The sequence below is a fragment of the Mustela putorius genome, unplaced genomic scaffold (genome assembly GCF_011764305.1).
Source record: "Mustela putorius furo isolate JIRA1106 unplaced genomic scaffold, ASM1176430v1.1 tig00003834_pilon_pilon_pilon, whole genome shotgun sequence".
Taxonomy (NCBI): domain Eukaryota; kingdom Metazoa; phylum Chordata; class Mammalia; order Carnivora; family Mustelidae; genus Mustela; species Mustela putorius.
In genome coordinates this window covers 8785165-8799824 of record NW_025421987.1, presented here as the reverse complement: position 1 = coordinate 8799824, position 14660 = coordinate 8785165, and the positions used below count along the sequence as shown (strand labels likewise).

Genomic DNA, 14660 nt, shown 5'->3' with positions numbered 1-14660 from the left:
GCCATTTTCATTTAAGAATAGTTAAAAATTAAAGATAAGAAGAGTATTCTCATTTTAAAAACATCTTTTCACAATTACTGCAAAATTACTAAATTGACACAATACACAGGAAGTTGATGTAATTAAAAAGCATTGTAGTAATTTATTTTTAGTTCCCTGTAAATGACTGTAAAAACATAGTATCACCTAAAAATAAAGAAAATCTGGAGAACAAAAACTAAACTCAACATGTATTCTCCCATGGAACAGTACAGAAAAATATGCATGTGGTTCATGAATCTGTATTAAATGAGAAAATCTTTATTTATATCCCAAATAGAAAAGTTTGTCTGTAGTTCCCAACTAACTTAATGTTTATTCTCTACGGATTCCTACAGACATAAGATACTGAAAAATCATAAATAATATTAGCACATATCTCCTAGGAGGAGGCAAAACTCCAACATTTTTCATATACTATAAAAATGCACATATAAATAACCCACCAAGCAAATTTCAATGCAAATCTATGTATCATTTGTCACTGAATAAAATTAATTTCTCTGTCTAGCACAAGGATAGTCAGTATATCTTTGAAATGGTACAAGCTTCTCTAAATTTGAAATTCATGGGGAGAATAAGCACACACTTCTAAGAAGGATAATAAGTAAATAGAAATCACAGAATCCTGGAAGAGAAAGAGCTTAGAGATCCTACAAACCAACCCCCTCATTATATATGTGAACGCTCCATCCCAGTGTTGAAATAGCCTAGAGGGCAGTGTTGTCTACATCCCAAATTTTCAACAATCCCCACGGAGAGGCTGTCATCATTCTGGAGTAAACCAAAGGCAGTCCAATGTCAAATGTATGCTTTATGCACTCGTTCAGTAAGTGTCCACAGCTTCCTTTGCTTTAGAAGTAGTAGAAGCTAATACAAAAACTAGTTTCACGCACACACAAATTTACCATTCCCTTTTATTGGGCATTCTCACTACATTGCCATGAATTTTGCAGCACAATTTTGATTCAGACATAAACTTCCCCCTTATCCTATAATGTTAAATCAAAACAAAGGTCCGAGGTGTGTCTCGGGGGCAGGAGGGGTGAGATAGGGCGAGAAGGAAGAAGGGAGAGAGGGAAGGAGAGATGATGTCTTTCTACTGCTGTTCCAGCAAGCTGGTTAATTGCATTTGTTTCATACATCTCCAAACACCCTGGTACATTAATTACATTCTGTAACACCAAGCTTTTCCGATTCCCTCTGTCACTTCCACTGAGCAATTTAATTGTATTCCTCTTAGCTACACACTAATTCAAAAAAAAGGAAAAGAAAGAAAGAAAGGAAAGAAAAAACAACTTGGTGATAATTCTGTAATATAATACATAATTTATACATGCATTCCCGGTATGGAAATATGTAAATTCATGGCTTATAAGGCTATATTATCCAAAAAAGTTCTATCAAAGTCTTCTTATCATGATAATCAAACACACGTAGGAGAAATACGTAAGCCTTTTGGTTGGGGCAACGTAAATGTACTGTAAAGGTAAAGGTATTGCTGAAGAAAATGTATGGTGACTGATTAGGTATGACTATGGATATTGTCACAGTGTGAGTCACAGTGATTAATTCCTAAACATCTACTACTTAGAAGGGAAAAAGAAAAAGCAGTGTGCCCACATGAATGCTTTGCCTCCTATTGCTGGGGGCAAAGGTACTCCTGTAGTCCCTGATTGAAAACAGCCACGTGACAGTAGGTAAACTCATCTGTACTGCTTCATGTTTATAGAAAGTCTTCCTGTTTGTATCTTCCGATAGATTGGGTTCTGTGCAACAGCAGCTGCCAGGAACAAAGTTAGCTCCTACAGGCGGGCAAAAATAGGCAGTGTCCCAAAAAATGAATTCATCCACAATGCAACCGCTGAAGGAAAGTTTATGTAGCAACAAGCTACTATGGTGGCTCAAATATTTGGACCGAAACACGTATTCTTTACAAGTACAATAGTTACAGATCTAAAGTCCGACAATCCACATTCTCAGGAAGAACAACAACAATAACAACATGCTCTACTCTTCTCTTTATACTTATTCTTTCCATTGATTTAAAAATTAAGGTCTCTAGAAGGTTAATACCAAATGTTCTTTCGACTTTCTTGTTATAAACAAACAAAAAAGCATGTTAATGATTACTTCCGCACATCATTCAAAAGGGCTACGTTTAAAAAAAAAGATTTTGCAATCCTCACACCAGAAACTGACATCCTGTGAAAGTATCCCAGGAAACCATAGCTGAACAAAAGACAGGAGAATCAGAGGTAGAATGCTATCTGCTTGAAAGACTGGCTCAACCTAGAGGGAGACACCTAGGCACCCTTTTCAGATCTCCATTGTGTTCGCCACTGGGGACTGAGCTGAGTGTTCTGTGCCCACAGCCAGCCCAAAGCTTATGTTTCCCCCTTCCTGGAGCCTCGCCCAGTCTTACTTTTGACAGTTTTCTCCCTAGGATCTGAATGCTTGATTCTGATTTCACACTAGAAGAGCACTCAGCCACACACAAGTGACACCCATTGATCCCTGAGACACCCTGCCTCGAATTCCTAACCCACTGAACCTTCGCTGAAGTGTCTATTACTATTTTTCTTCACTTGAATTTCTAAGCCAAAGTTCAGATACAGAAACAAACACCAAAAGGGAGTAGGCACAAGCGGATCCGAGAGATTTGCTTAAATATTCCTTTTTCGAACAAGACTGAGAACCTACTATTTATGATCCAACTCCTCAATTAATTAAGTAAATTACAACAATAACAACAATAGGTGACTATAACATGTTCCACCTGCAGCAGTTTAGAAACAAAGACTTAAAACCTCTGCCCCCCAGAAGCCCCCGTGCCTGTTCAAAAGGGACTAACCGACATAATGTCATTTTATTTATAGCCCACAACGCACTCGGAAAGAAATGGTTTTGGGGGTGGGGGGAGGAGAAAAGTATTTTCAACTTACCGTCAACCCGAACGTATAAAAATCCACAGAGCAGTAGTTGTGTAAACATCAGCCGACTCATTTTGACATATTAAAAAGGATCCAGATTGTTTAAGAAACCAATCCCAGAGAGCAAAAGTACAAAAATAAGTATCAAAAAAAGAGGTAGGTCCGAAGTTTAGACTTTCCTAGATGCTAATTAAAGTCAGGAAGAGCAAATCGCCAAGATGAGAAGGGGTTAGTGGAGAGGTCTTGAATGGGGCACGTTTAGATCCATCCAAATTAACAGAGGGCACTCCAAAAGATGCTGTATTTCCACCCTCGGGCTTCCTAAATTCCCACAAATTCAGCCCAGCCGGAGGGATTATTCAAGTGTGTCTAACCCTCTCTCCTCAGGCTCCATTGCCATCCAAAGCCAAGTTCTTTCTTCAGAAGTCAAGAAGATGAAGGGGGAGGAAAAAGACCTAATTCCTAGAAAGTGTTCCACAAACTTGCCAGCGCGCAGCCGAAAAACCATTGGCCTGCCTACGGGTGTTCTTTCCCCCGTCTCCTTCTCGGTAGCAGCTCCACGTCCAGAGTTATTTTATTATTATTATTATTTTTTTTTTTCACTTAACTTCCATAATAAGGACGTGTCAAAGCAACACTTTGCAGGCGGGCCGACTTGGCGGGCCTCTCCGTGGCAGCCTCGTAGCCTCCCGCCACCACTCCGGCTTCGGAAAGAGAGGCAAAGAGCAATCAGGACGACTCGGGTGGAGAATCCGAACTCCTGCGAGGTGGGGCCGCTCGGGGAGGGAGGGAACGAGGGGCAGGGCTGAGGCAGCGGCCACCCCCGCGGTGCCGCCTCCCAGCGGCTGGGAAAGCCCGGCGGCTGCGGGCGGCTGCCGAGCCGGGCGAGCCGAGCCCCGGAGCCCGGGGAGCGGGCGCGGAAGGGAGCGCGCGGTGCAGCCGCCTGGCGCGGTCCGGCCGCCGGCCGGGGTCGCAGCCGCCGGTCCCTCCGCCGCCGCCGCCGCCGCCGCCGCCGCTGCTCCCGCGGCCACGCAGCAGAGCGTCCGCCTCCTCCTGCAGCTGCCGAGAGTGGAAGGACTTAGAGAGGAGGGAAGGCGAGGAGGCGGGAGGGGTGGGGAGGAACGAAAGCTGCTCGGAGTCTGCCCCGGGGAGGGGGGCGGGGGTGAGGAGGGGGTGCGCTGAGCTTTCCACCTCCGGAGCCCGCCGCCCGCACGTGCAGGGGACGCCAGCCCGCTGGGCAGTCGGGGGGCGGAGGGGCGGGGAGCCGAGACTCCTAGGGGGACGGAAATTAACAAATTGGGAGCCCGAGCCGCCGGTCAACTCCTTCCCCCTCTGCGCGCCTCCGGGTCCCGCCCCCGCCCCCTACCCTCCTTCCAGCCCTGGGAAGGGATAGGTGGGCTCCAGGCTCCTGCTCCTCGCGGCGTCCCGTTTAATGGGCAGGTAATTTTCTCGGTGAGTGATTTCATGGAAGCCCTTCCTAATTATTCATCCCTCCGTCTGGCCGAGATGCACGCGCTTTCTGGAAGAAGATCATCCTCCAGGACCCGGGGCGCAGCCTCATTACCCGTTAAAATCACACAAACACTCACTCTTCACCTTTTAGCAAAAGGAGAAGCTGAGCGGGAGGGAGAAAAGGAAAGGAAACAAAATATAACCACCTTTTGGAGCGGAAAGGTTGTGTGTGGGTGCTTCCTAGGTCGTTAAAAAGGCACAAGAAAAAAAGGGGGGGTGTTGTAGAGAAATCTCTAGCATCTAAGGGGATCGTTTTCGCCGAGATCTATGGCCCCCTGAGGAATCCCGGGGAGAGGAGGGTGGTGCAGGGGTGGCATCCCCTCTTACGTTACTCAGTTGCCTTATGATCCCTCAGAGATGAGTTTGACGCGGGATTGTGGGATGGATGCTAGGAGTTCGGGAGAAAAGGCTTAGGTTGGGGAGAGGGGGTCAGAGACTGGGGGGAGTGAGGGGTGCATGCGAAGCCCTTATCCTACAGAGACTAGCACCTCTGAAAGGAAATTCGGAAAACACAGGATGGAGGAAAGCTGAAAACCCACCGAGCTAAAAGAAGCTCAGAAAGAGCCGAATTCCAGCCCAAAGATGACAAACCCTGAAAATAAAGGCAAAAACCACCAAGTGAATGCCATCAGGACCAGGGATGATTATGGAGAGCCACGTTAGATCAAAGGGATGCCAGTGTCTGCGGTGCCCCCGGTGTGGCCGGCGTGGCCAGGCCCACGTGTGATCACAGGCTCACTGGTAGCTGTTTGATGCTTGTTCCGGTGATTAGAAGGCGGGTTATGGGAACTCACGCAGGTCCCCGAGCCCCGCTAAATGCTGGATAGTGAGTCTTTAGTTCCCCCTACTGGAAAATATTAGGAACGAGGCCCTCCGTTTGTGGTGGCTGCAGTTAGAGCCTTTTGTTTGGTGGATAGGTTTTGGTGTTGCCACTTAATTTAGCTCTCCCTTGGCCATTATGGAGGTGATATTGTGTGTTTCCAAAAAAAAAAAAAAAAGAGAGAGAGAGAGAGAGAGAGAGAAAGACTGAGATGGTCAGCGACGCTTAAGCAATTAGGAGAGTTCTTATGGCATCTCAGCATGCTGGAAAAATATGGTGATGAAACAGTCTTGCAAAAGAATAAAACCACTTTTCTTGTGAAGCATTAAGAGTAATTTCAGCACACTTTTGATCTACATTATTTAGTTGTAAAATTTTAAAAGTCCATTAATGTGCTGAAGTTAAATCACTTGAATCCTCACAGTAATGTTTCTGACCTGCGTTACTGTTTGCCACTCTGTGAAAGTAAGACTAAACATGTTCTTGTGTTTTTTATTTTTGTTTTTGTTTTTTTTTTCCCCCAAATGGCCAAATCTAAATTAATACCGTGGTCGGGAAAAAAACCCAAAATTCTTTGGAGTAGCATCCCTCTTATCTATCTGTAATACTGAAAAATGACTGATGATTCTTTAAACATGTATTTTAAATGTTTGGACTAAGATTTCAAGTAAGGACTAAGATTTCAAGTAAGGAACCCCATTCCTCTAAATAATGTACCCCCCTCGACACACACACATGCAATCTCTATCTCAGTCAAATTTCCTTACATGTATTCAATAAAAATACTCTGACACTAGAATCTCCCTAATAAAGAATGCAGGAATTAAAATGATATGGATTTTAAGCCCTTAAACTTCAACATAGATATCAGAAAGGAAGATATTAGAACATTTTACCTGGAAGACTTTTCTTATGGCTATTAATTTATAGGACAAAAGATAGATTTCATTTTATACTTGATAGACCCACTATCTATAGATGCTTTTCCTTAAGTGATCTTATAAAATCACTCACAGGTGGAAAGGTTGTGTGTGGGAAGAAGGGGGCTAGGTTGGAGGAGAATGACCTACCATTTACTATTGTCCTCTAGGGCAGAAAAGTGTTGCTTCATATCTTACAGAGAGTTGTCCTTCTGTAGAATATGACGAATGAACTCATGGGGAGAAAAGGCTTATTTAAAGGAAATCCCTGTGGTTATATTTCCTTGGCATTTTGAGCCACGCATCATCATTTTGCATTCATAATACTTTTATGTACTGAAAATGGCAAAGAAAGCCAGTGATTTCTGTCTGGTGCCACTTTTTGCTAGACATTACCTACCTTATGTAGTAATGTCTATAACAAAGGAATTTTGGACTCCATGTTTTTTTGCTTTTCTCCAAGATAAGTTCATAAGTGATATTTTAAAAGAATGTATTGTCAGTATCTTATTTGATATTAAATGTGACTCAGGAAAACTCATGTGTGTGTTTTTTTTTTTTTTAAGAATCTCATACCAAGTGATGGTTTAAGATTATGAGCAAAACTCTTACACTGTCAGCAACAGTGAGAGTCAGCAGACAGAAATGTAATACGGACAATGTTAAGTCCAAGGGGAACAAAGACATCTCCTTCTGGAAGATTTGATAAGATCCATATTAGAGAAAGGTGTATATTTCAATTAAATTTAGCATACTTCTGGTGAGCACTGTGTAAAAAATTGATGTCTCACCCTATTTTTTTTTTCTTAAAGTAAAGGAAAATCTTTAAAACCTGAACATGTGACTAGAAGTTGGAAATTCAATTTTATCAGTGCTTTCGCTTCAAAAACATTTTTTTAAGGTTTTCAGTAAGACAGAAAGCTAGAAATGACTTCAAACAATGAAGCCCCACCACCATTAAATCAGAGAGTGGAAGACACAGAAAATTAAGTGGCCTGTTGGTTTCAATATCTTTCCAAATTCAAATTGCTTTTTCTTCTCCAAACAAGCAGCTGAATAGAGAAATGTACATAGAAATCTAGGCTCCTTTTATGTAAAACTTGGAATGGTATTATTATGTACTCAAAATGTGCCTACCAGATAAATATATATTTTAATACATCCAAAGACAACTGTGTGTAAGAGACTATAATTAGCCCTAATTTGGGTAAGGTGATCAAATGGCCTTCTTTGTGATTGTACCTCTAAGTTGGCATTCATGGAAAACCATAAAACACTCATCTGAAGGCAATCTGCACAATATAGGATGGAAAATAATAAATACTTCTTTTTCATACCAGATTCTTCAAAAATGTGGTATAAATAGAAAAACTCCATCCATTTTTCCCCCCACTCTTTCCAATACATTCTTGTTATGATGACTGTAAGAGAGTATATACAGGCAAATCAAAGGGTTGATCCAGGATGATAATTTTAATATCTGTCACCACACACTAAGCAGGTCTCTGTGTCAGGGATTTTTATAGTTTTTTAAAAATTCGCCACAGTGTTTAATTCTTGGAAAAGTTTCATTATGTGGGTGATATCCTTTCTATTGTGCAGATGAGAATACTGAAGATTAGAGAACTCACCCAAGTTAATAAAAGGTGTAGTATTCCTTTGAATCCAGATATGACCACAGAATCTATGCTAAGTGTTAGGCTCTGTTTCCCAGGATTTATTGGAGATACCCTCCACATTATAGAAACACTTTAATAAATTGCTTTGATTGATAAAATTTAAAAAATCCCTGATGTACCAAAAATACAGAAATATATAGTCTTTGTTTTCAAAATCGAAGAATTTTTTAAAGCCAAGAGATCACCATGTGTTATCTGTTCAGTTTCAATTCTTCTGTATAAGATTGTCTTAGCATACCATACAGAAACACCATGTTTGGATGAAAGGTATGGGTTGTAATCTACAAAAGGATAGTAGACAATTAAAATATCCAGAGTATTAAAAATCCAGAGCAAAGAAGGATGAGTCATTCCATTCTATGTTATTTTTTTATTACCCTCCACCTTATTTTAAAAGTGATTTGAGGGAGCCAAAATAAATTATTTTTCTTCTGAAATATGTTTCAAGTATCTAATTTCAATTAATTCACTTTCAAGTCTTCATCAATACTTTTACATATATAGTAAGTTTGCCTACCTATGTATCTATTGATGATTCTCATACTTTGAGTACGTTACCTGTAATTATTAAAATATTCTATTTTTAGAAATCTGGAATTTAAGCTGACTAATATATAGCAATCTTTCATAAAAATAGCGTGTTTCCTCCCAAATACCATCATTGTGATCAAGAAGAATAGTTTTCTTTCTTTAGAATTAATGTCAAATTGGAAAACCATTTTCTATATTGATTGAAAATTCGAGTGATACTTTCAAACTTAACATCGTTTTAGAATCAATAAAATATTAGAGTAATGTGTAATATCGAGGCATAATTTGTTTAAGTGTGTTAACCTTACAATCTGGAATTTTAAAAAAACACATAGAAACATCCCCGAGTTCCTTGAAAATATCGTATTTTCATGATGTTAGTACTCCTCATTCCACAGTTGTCCATCCCGCTGCCCTGCCTTCATTTGAGTAATCTGTGAACCCCGAACCCCTGCCAAAGTTTAAAATTAGCTCTCTGGTAGCAGAGATGATAACCTCTCACCTAGATTAAAAAAGTGTTTTTATAAAATAAGCAAAGTTGTCAACCTCACAAGCTACAAGCACAACTCCATCCTCTAACTGTGACAGGCTAGGATTTGCACGTATACGTGGTCGTTTTGTTTTGTTTTGTTTTGTTTTTTGGTTTTTGGTTTTTTTGCTTCATATTTTATTATCTCTATTTAAAGCTTTTGAGTTCCTATTTTAGTATATAGCCTAATTTCAATGACGTGAAGTAATACACTTTTTGCTATTTTTACATCACAATATCGTGAACCAAAGAAAATCCCTTTGATTCTTTGCCAAACTATTTCAAGTCCATCTGCTCCAATCTGGGCTTTGTATAATTGAATTTTAGCAATGCATAACTGTAATCCTAATAAGGAAGACTTTTAAAAATCTGAAAGAGAATTCCTGTTGTTCTTAAAAAGAAGGGATCGTCAAAGATGTGAGAAGATGCTTCTCCTATCTATAGGTCTCAGATTTTTACACTTATCTGCTCACTGAGTGTCTTTCAGATATATTTAATAATGGATTCTTCAAATGCAAAAGAAGTTGCTTATTCCCTTTCACAATAATACCGTGGAATTAATCCAAGGGCACTTGTAATCCAATTGAACTGCCTATGTTTCTATCATACAGAAGAACTAATCTGTTTGGGAGCAGATTCTGGTTTTCTTCCAATATCCAAATTATCTTATTTCTGCCTGATAAAATAACTTCTGATTGCTTATGGAGTACTTGAAGTCCTTTTATTGCAACAAATACTAGGTTTTTAGTTGTTAAATACCATCAGGAAGTCTAGATAATATTGTTTTGCTTAAAAACCTGAGAGATGTAAATACACATTGTCTTCCTTAAGTGTCAGGTAGATGTGATAACCACTACACTACGGAAACCCCTCCATGTCTTCCTTAAGTGATCAAATGAAATATATGGATGAAATCGTCATGGTCCAACTTTACAGACAAACCTGCAAATGAAAGAATAATAGGACACATAAATCACTCCATGTCAAAATATTTGAATTTGGATGAAAAGTCTTCTAACCAGTTTCTACTGATTCTCTTTTACTTAATAAAAAGGAGTATAGAAATACAAAATATTCATAATTTCAGCTTTTCTGTTATATACAAATACTGTTGTCAAGGGACCAATGGACTAAATGATTCAGATTGAAAAATGTTAGTACAAGTTTTGACAGCTTAATACAAGTTGTATAGTTCCCTATTGCAAAGCTTGTTTTCATTTCTAATATTTTGTCTTTATTTCCAATAACTAGTTCCTTACATTTAATAGGAATATGAAATTTAAATTTTATCTAATATAAGATATGTTGGGCATCTACATTAATTCATGGTTTTTAACAATGAAAATTTTCACCAAATCTCTGTCCTTTAATCACTGCCTTTTTTTTTTTTTTTTCAAAGATTGCTCATTTAGGATCCTTTCCTTCAGTGATCTGGCAAACATGAGTGTTTGAAGTACTGATTGTTACAGACGGGGCCAGTGAAAATTATGTGGCATGATGATCACTGAGAGGGATAAGCTTGTCTCTGTAGTTGGCTTAAGCCCAGGTTATTACTTATCTATTATTCAGTTTCTTCCTTCTCCACTTCCCACCAAACACACACATTAAAAAGACGTTATATCAGGGCACCTCGGTAGCACAGTTGGATGGGCGCCCCACTCTTGATTTCGGCTCAGGGTGTGATAAGGTCGTGAGATTGAATCCCTGGCAGGTTCTGCATACAGCCCAGAGTCTCCTTGAAAAATTCTCTCTCCCTGTCCCTTTTCCCCCAATCCTGCTCTCTCCCTCTCTTGGAATGAATAAAGAAATAAATCCTAAAGAAAGGAAAAAAGAAGTTCTATCACAAGGCTGGATGAACATTTACAAGTCTCTGGTTACTTGTTTTCCAGCCTTCATTCTGAATCATGTTTAAACTATCCAAGAGACATGGAAATTTATTTTAAAGACTTCCCGAGCGGCACCTGGGTGGCTCAGTTGGTTAAAGTCTCTGCCTTCCGCTCGGGTCGTGATCCCAGGGTCCTGGGATCGAGCCCCGCATCGGGCTCTCTGCTCAGCAGGGACCCTGCTTCCCCATCTCTCTCTCTCTGCCTGCCTCTTTGCCTACTTGTGATCTCTGTCTGCCAAATAAATCAATTAGAGCGTGCTGGCTAATAGCTCGTGCTCTGGATCGAGCAGATTTGGATTCTAATCTTGGTTCTCCCACCCACAATGTGATCATAACAACCGCCTCAACTGAAACGAAGATGATAACTGTCCACTCAGAAGAGCATTCGGATGATGCGTTGAAAGGCCTTGGCACAAAATACATCTGGTTTCCGACACTTCGGTCATTGGAGTGTACTAACGGATCTCTGTGTCACGGTGACAGAGACAATGCTGGTGTTAATCCAGAATCATCTTCTCTTCTTTCACTCAGAGCTTGGCCAAATTTCCCACATGCCCCAGCCTCCCTTGCACTTAAAGGAGATCATGTGATTGAATTCTAGCCATTGGAAAATAGGGATTTCTAGGTCTGGCCTGTAAGATACCTCCCACACCATTTTCAGTGCTCTCTGACTATTCTGTCATTTACTTAATGTCAAATCCTGGAGAAAACACTGAGTGACCAGAGGGAAGAAATGAATCCCGGAATGATGGTACAGCACAGTCTATCTCACTTTCTTTCAACACTTGAGACTATGAACTGAACAATGAATAACCGATAATGTGTTAAATTATCGAGGTTTTAGTATTCTTTGTTTTAGCACGTAGCTTGTACTAACAAGCTCCTTTGAATGCGATCAGCTCCTTTGAATTTTGACTAAAGTATAAATGGAAATGCAATATATTTCTTCACAGGGCATTAAACCATGATTAATGTTATAACAATTAAATTATAATAATACCTAAGTTTTTAAAAATAATTACTATGTGGCAAGCACTATAATCTTTTATGTCGATTGTCTAAATTATCACAAAGCATACGAGAGTGATATTATTTTTAGTCCCATAATTCAGAGTAGTTAATATAACCACAAATGGATGAAGAAATTTTGAAAGTGTCTGTCAGAATTTGAAACCTAGATGGTGTCAACCAAACTTGTAATATCACTGAGAATCCTTTAGGTTATTCTATTACAGTTTTCTCACCTTTTTTTCATTGTTACTCCCTTACGGAGCATGTTTAGACATTTTGTTTTCTAATCACCTCTCCATGGAATTTTAATACCAGACACTGTATATTTGTTTATGTATTATATGCATGTATGCACTTTATACATTAAAAAGTGAGATCTTATTTTGTCACCAAGAACCGATTTTACATTACTCCCATTGAGAATGCATATTCTACACATACAGACAATTCCCAAATCTCAAACAACAAAGGTTGTTTCTTGCTGTATTGTGAATCTACTGGGGGCTCTGCCCTACATCATTCTCAGTCCAAAGCCTAGTTTGGTGGGAGAACCCATTTTCTAAACAAATGGAAAGGCAGAATATGGCTGTTAAATTCTCTGGCTGGAAACAGATGGCACTATTTCTTATATTTTATGTTTTGTTGCCAAAGAAAGGCACAAGACCCAGCCATTCACCCTTCATGAATGGCAGAAAGCTGGAAATATTTGTTGAGCTGCTCTATTTACTATCACACATATCCATCTCCTATAGATGTATTTGCTTTTGAAAGGAATTATGTAAATTTATTATAGCAATATGCGTCATCACAGATTGAAGAGAAACTCTGTTTGACTACCATATGATTCTGGACTGGGCTGAGAAGTAGTCCCCAAATTCATGTACACTTAGAACCTCAGAATGTACTCTTATTTGGAAATAAAGTCTTTGCAAGTGTAGTCAAATTAAAATGAGTTTATAGTGTATTAGGGTGAAAGCCCTAATCTAATGACTAGTGTCCTTACGAGAAAAGCGTAGGCACTTGGGTGGTTCAGTGCATTAAGCATCTGACCCTTGGTTTCTGCTCAGATCATGATCTCAGGTTTGTCAGACTGAGCCCTGCTTTGGGCTCTGCACTGGGCATGGAGCCTGCTTAAGATTTCCTCTCTCTGGGGCACTTGGATGGCTCAGTGGGTTAAAGCCTCTGCCTTTCGCTCAGGTCATGATCCCAGGGTCTTAGGATCAAGCCCCACATCAGTCTCTCTGCTCAGTGGGGAGCCTGCTTTCCCTCTCTCTCTCTGCCTGCCTCTCTGCCTACTTGTGATCTCTGTTTATCAAATAATAAATCTTAAAAAAAAAAAAAAAAGATTTTTCTCTCTCCCACTTCCTCCCTCTAAAAGAAGAAGAAGGAGGAAGAGAAGAAGCAGGAAGAGAAGGAGAAGAAGCAGGAGGAGGAGGAGGAGGAGCAGGGAGCACATAGCAGGGAGCAGATAGCTCTGTGAAGACAATGGCAGAGATTGGTGTCAGGCTGCTAGTTGAAAAGAAATGCCTGTGGCTTTCGGACCCTGGAAGAAGCCGGAAAGGATTCTTCACCAGAGCCTCAGAGGAATATGGTTTTGCCACACTTTGATTATCTAGCCTCTAGAACTGTAAGAGGAAATTTCTGTTGTCATAAGCCACCAAATTTGTGGTACTGCCTTACAGCAGCCTTAAAAAATCGATATAGCCATTACCTGTTTTAATCAATTCAAAATGGGAACATAGCTTTTTAGTTACTAGAGCCAAGTGAAGAGGTACCGGGATGGCTCAGTTGTTAAGTAGCCAACTCTTGGTTTTAACTAAGGTCATGATCTCAGGGTCCTGAGATTGAGCCCCAGGTCTGGCTCTGTGCTCAGTGGGGAGTTTGCTGGAGATTTTCCCCTTCTGCCCTCCCCCCGCCCCCCTACCACATGACCTCTTTCATCTGCAAGCACTCTCTCTCTCTCTCAAAATAGAAAAATAAAATCTTTAAGAAAAAGATTTTATTTATCTATCTTACAGGGGGGAGGGGCAGAGAGAGAGGGAGAGAAGCAGACTCCCCACTGAGCCAGGAGCCCCATTCCAGGCTGGATCTCAGGACACTGAGATCATGACCTGAGCAGAAATCAAGAGTCAGATACTTAACCAACTGGGAGCCACCCAGGTGCCCCGATATATAAAATCTTTAAAAATAAAGCCAAGTGGATAGATGGCAAATTAGTAGAAGCCTTTGAAAATAATGGTGATATGCATTATATATCTATTTAAATCACAAGTTTATTCTGCATGTATATGTACACAAATGGACACATATATATCTAAATTCAAAGGAAACTAAATTAAAGAAAAATTTAAATTTAAAGAGTTCATTTGAAAAGATCCATTTTAGAATTTCATAACGGAATGGTAATCTTAAAGATCATCTATCATAATCTCATTATACAGCTCAAGGATAAGAGGGCAATTTAATTTAATAATAGACATCTTATTCATAGATTGGTCTTTTAAAATGTATATTAATTTAACCAAGTCAATTTTAGAACTTAGATATTGTCTTTTGTTAATTGTTATTGTAATTGCCAGTGGTTTCTGATTAAAATCCATTATATACATATTAGCACATTTTAAAATTCTTTGTCTAATTAGAATTTTCAAAATAAAAAAGTAACTTTATATAATGAAAATATTAGAAGAAATAGTAAAGTCTATTCTATAGTCTCTATGTAGAAATATAAATAATAATATTTGGTCCTGGTTTTAGTGATGTTTGTTACTGAATGCCTCTACAAAATATAGCAAATGTTA

General features: G+C 39.7%; 1 protein-coding gene across 22 annotated transcripts in view; it reads right to left on the bottom strand.

Moving 5' to 3' along the window:
* The window catches only part of ROBO2 (roundabout guidance receptor 2), a 1685112-nt gene that overhangs the window by 585077 nt on the left and 1085375 nt on the right, over positions 1-14660 (bottom strand). Inside the window, exon 1 of one of the 22 annotated variants that reach the window (XM_004770483.3) lies at positions 2985-4173. The exons of the other annotated variants lie outside the window; for them this stretch is intronic. Within the exon in view, the coding sequence (XP_004770540.2) occupies positions 2985-3045 (61 nt within the window). The 5' untranslated portion in view covers positions 3046-4173. Of the gene's footprint in view, positions 1-2984; positions 4174-14660 lie in introns of those variants that run through there. 22 annotated transcript variants of the gene reach the window in all.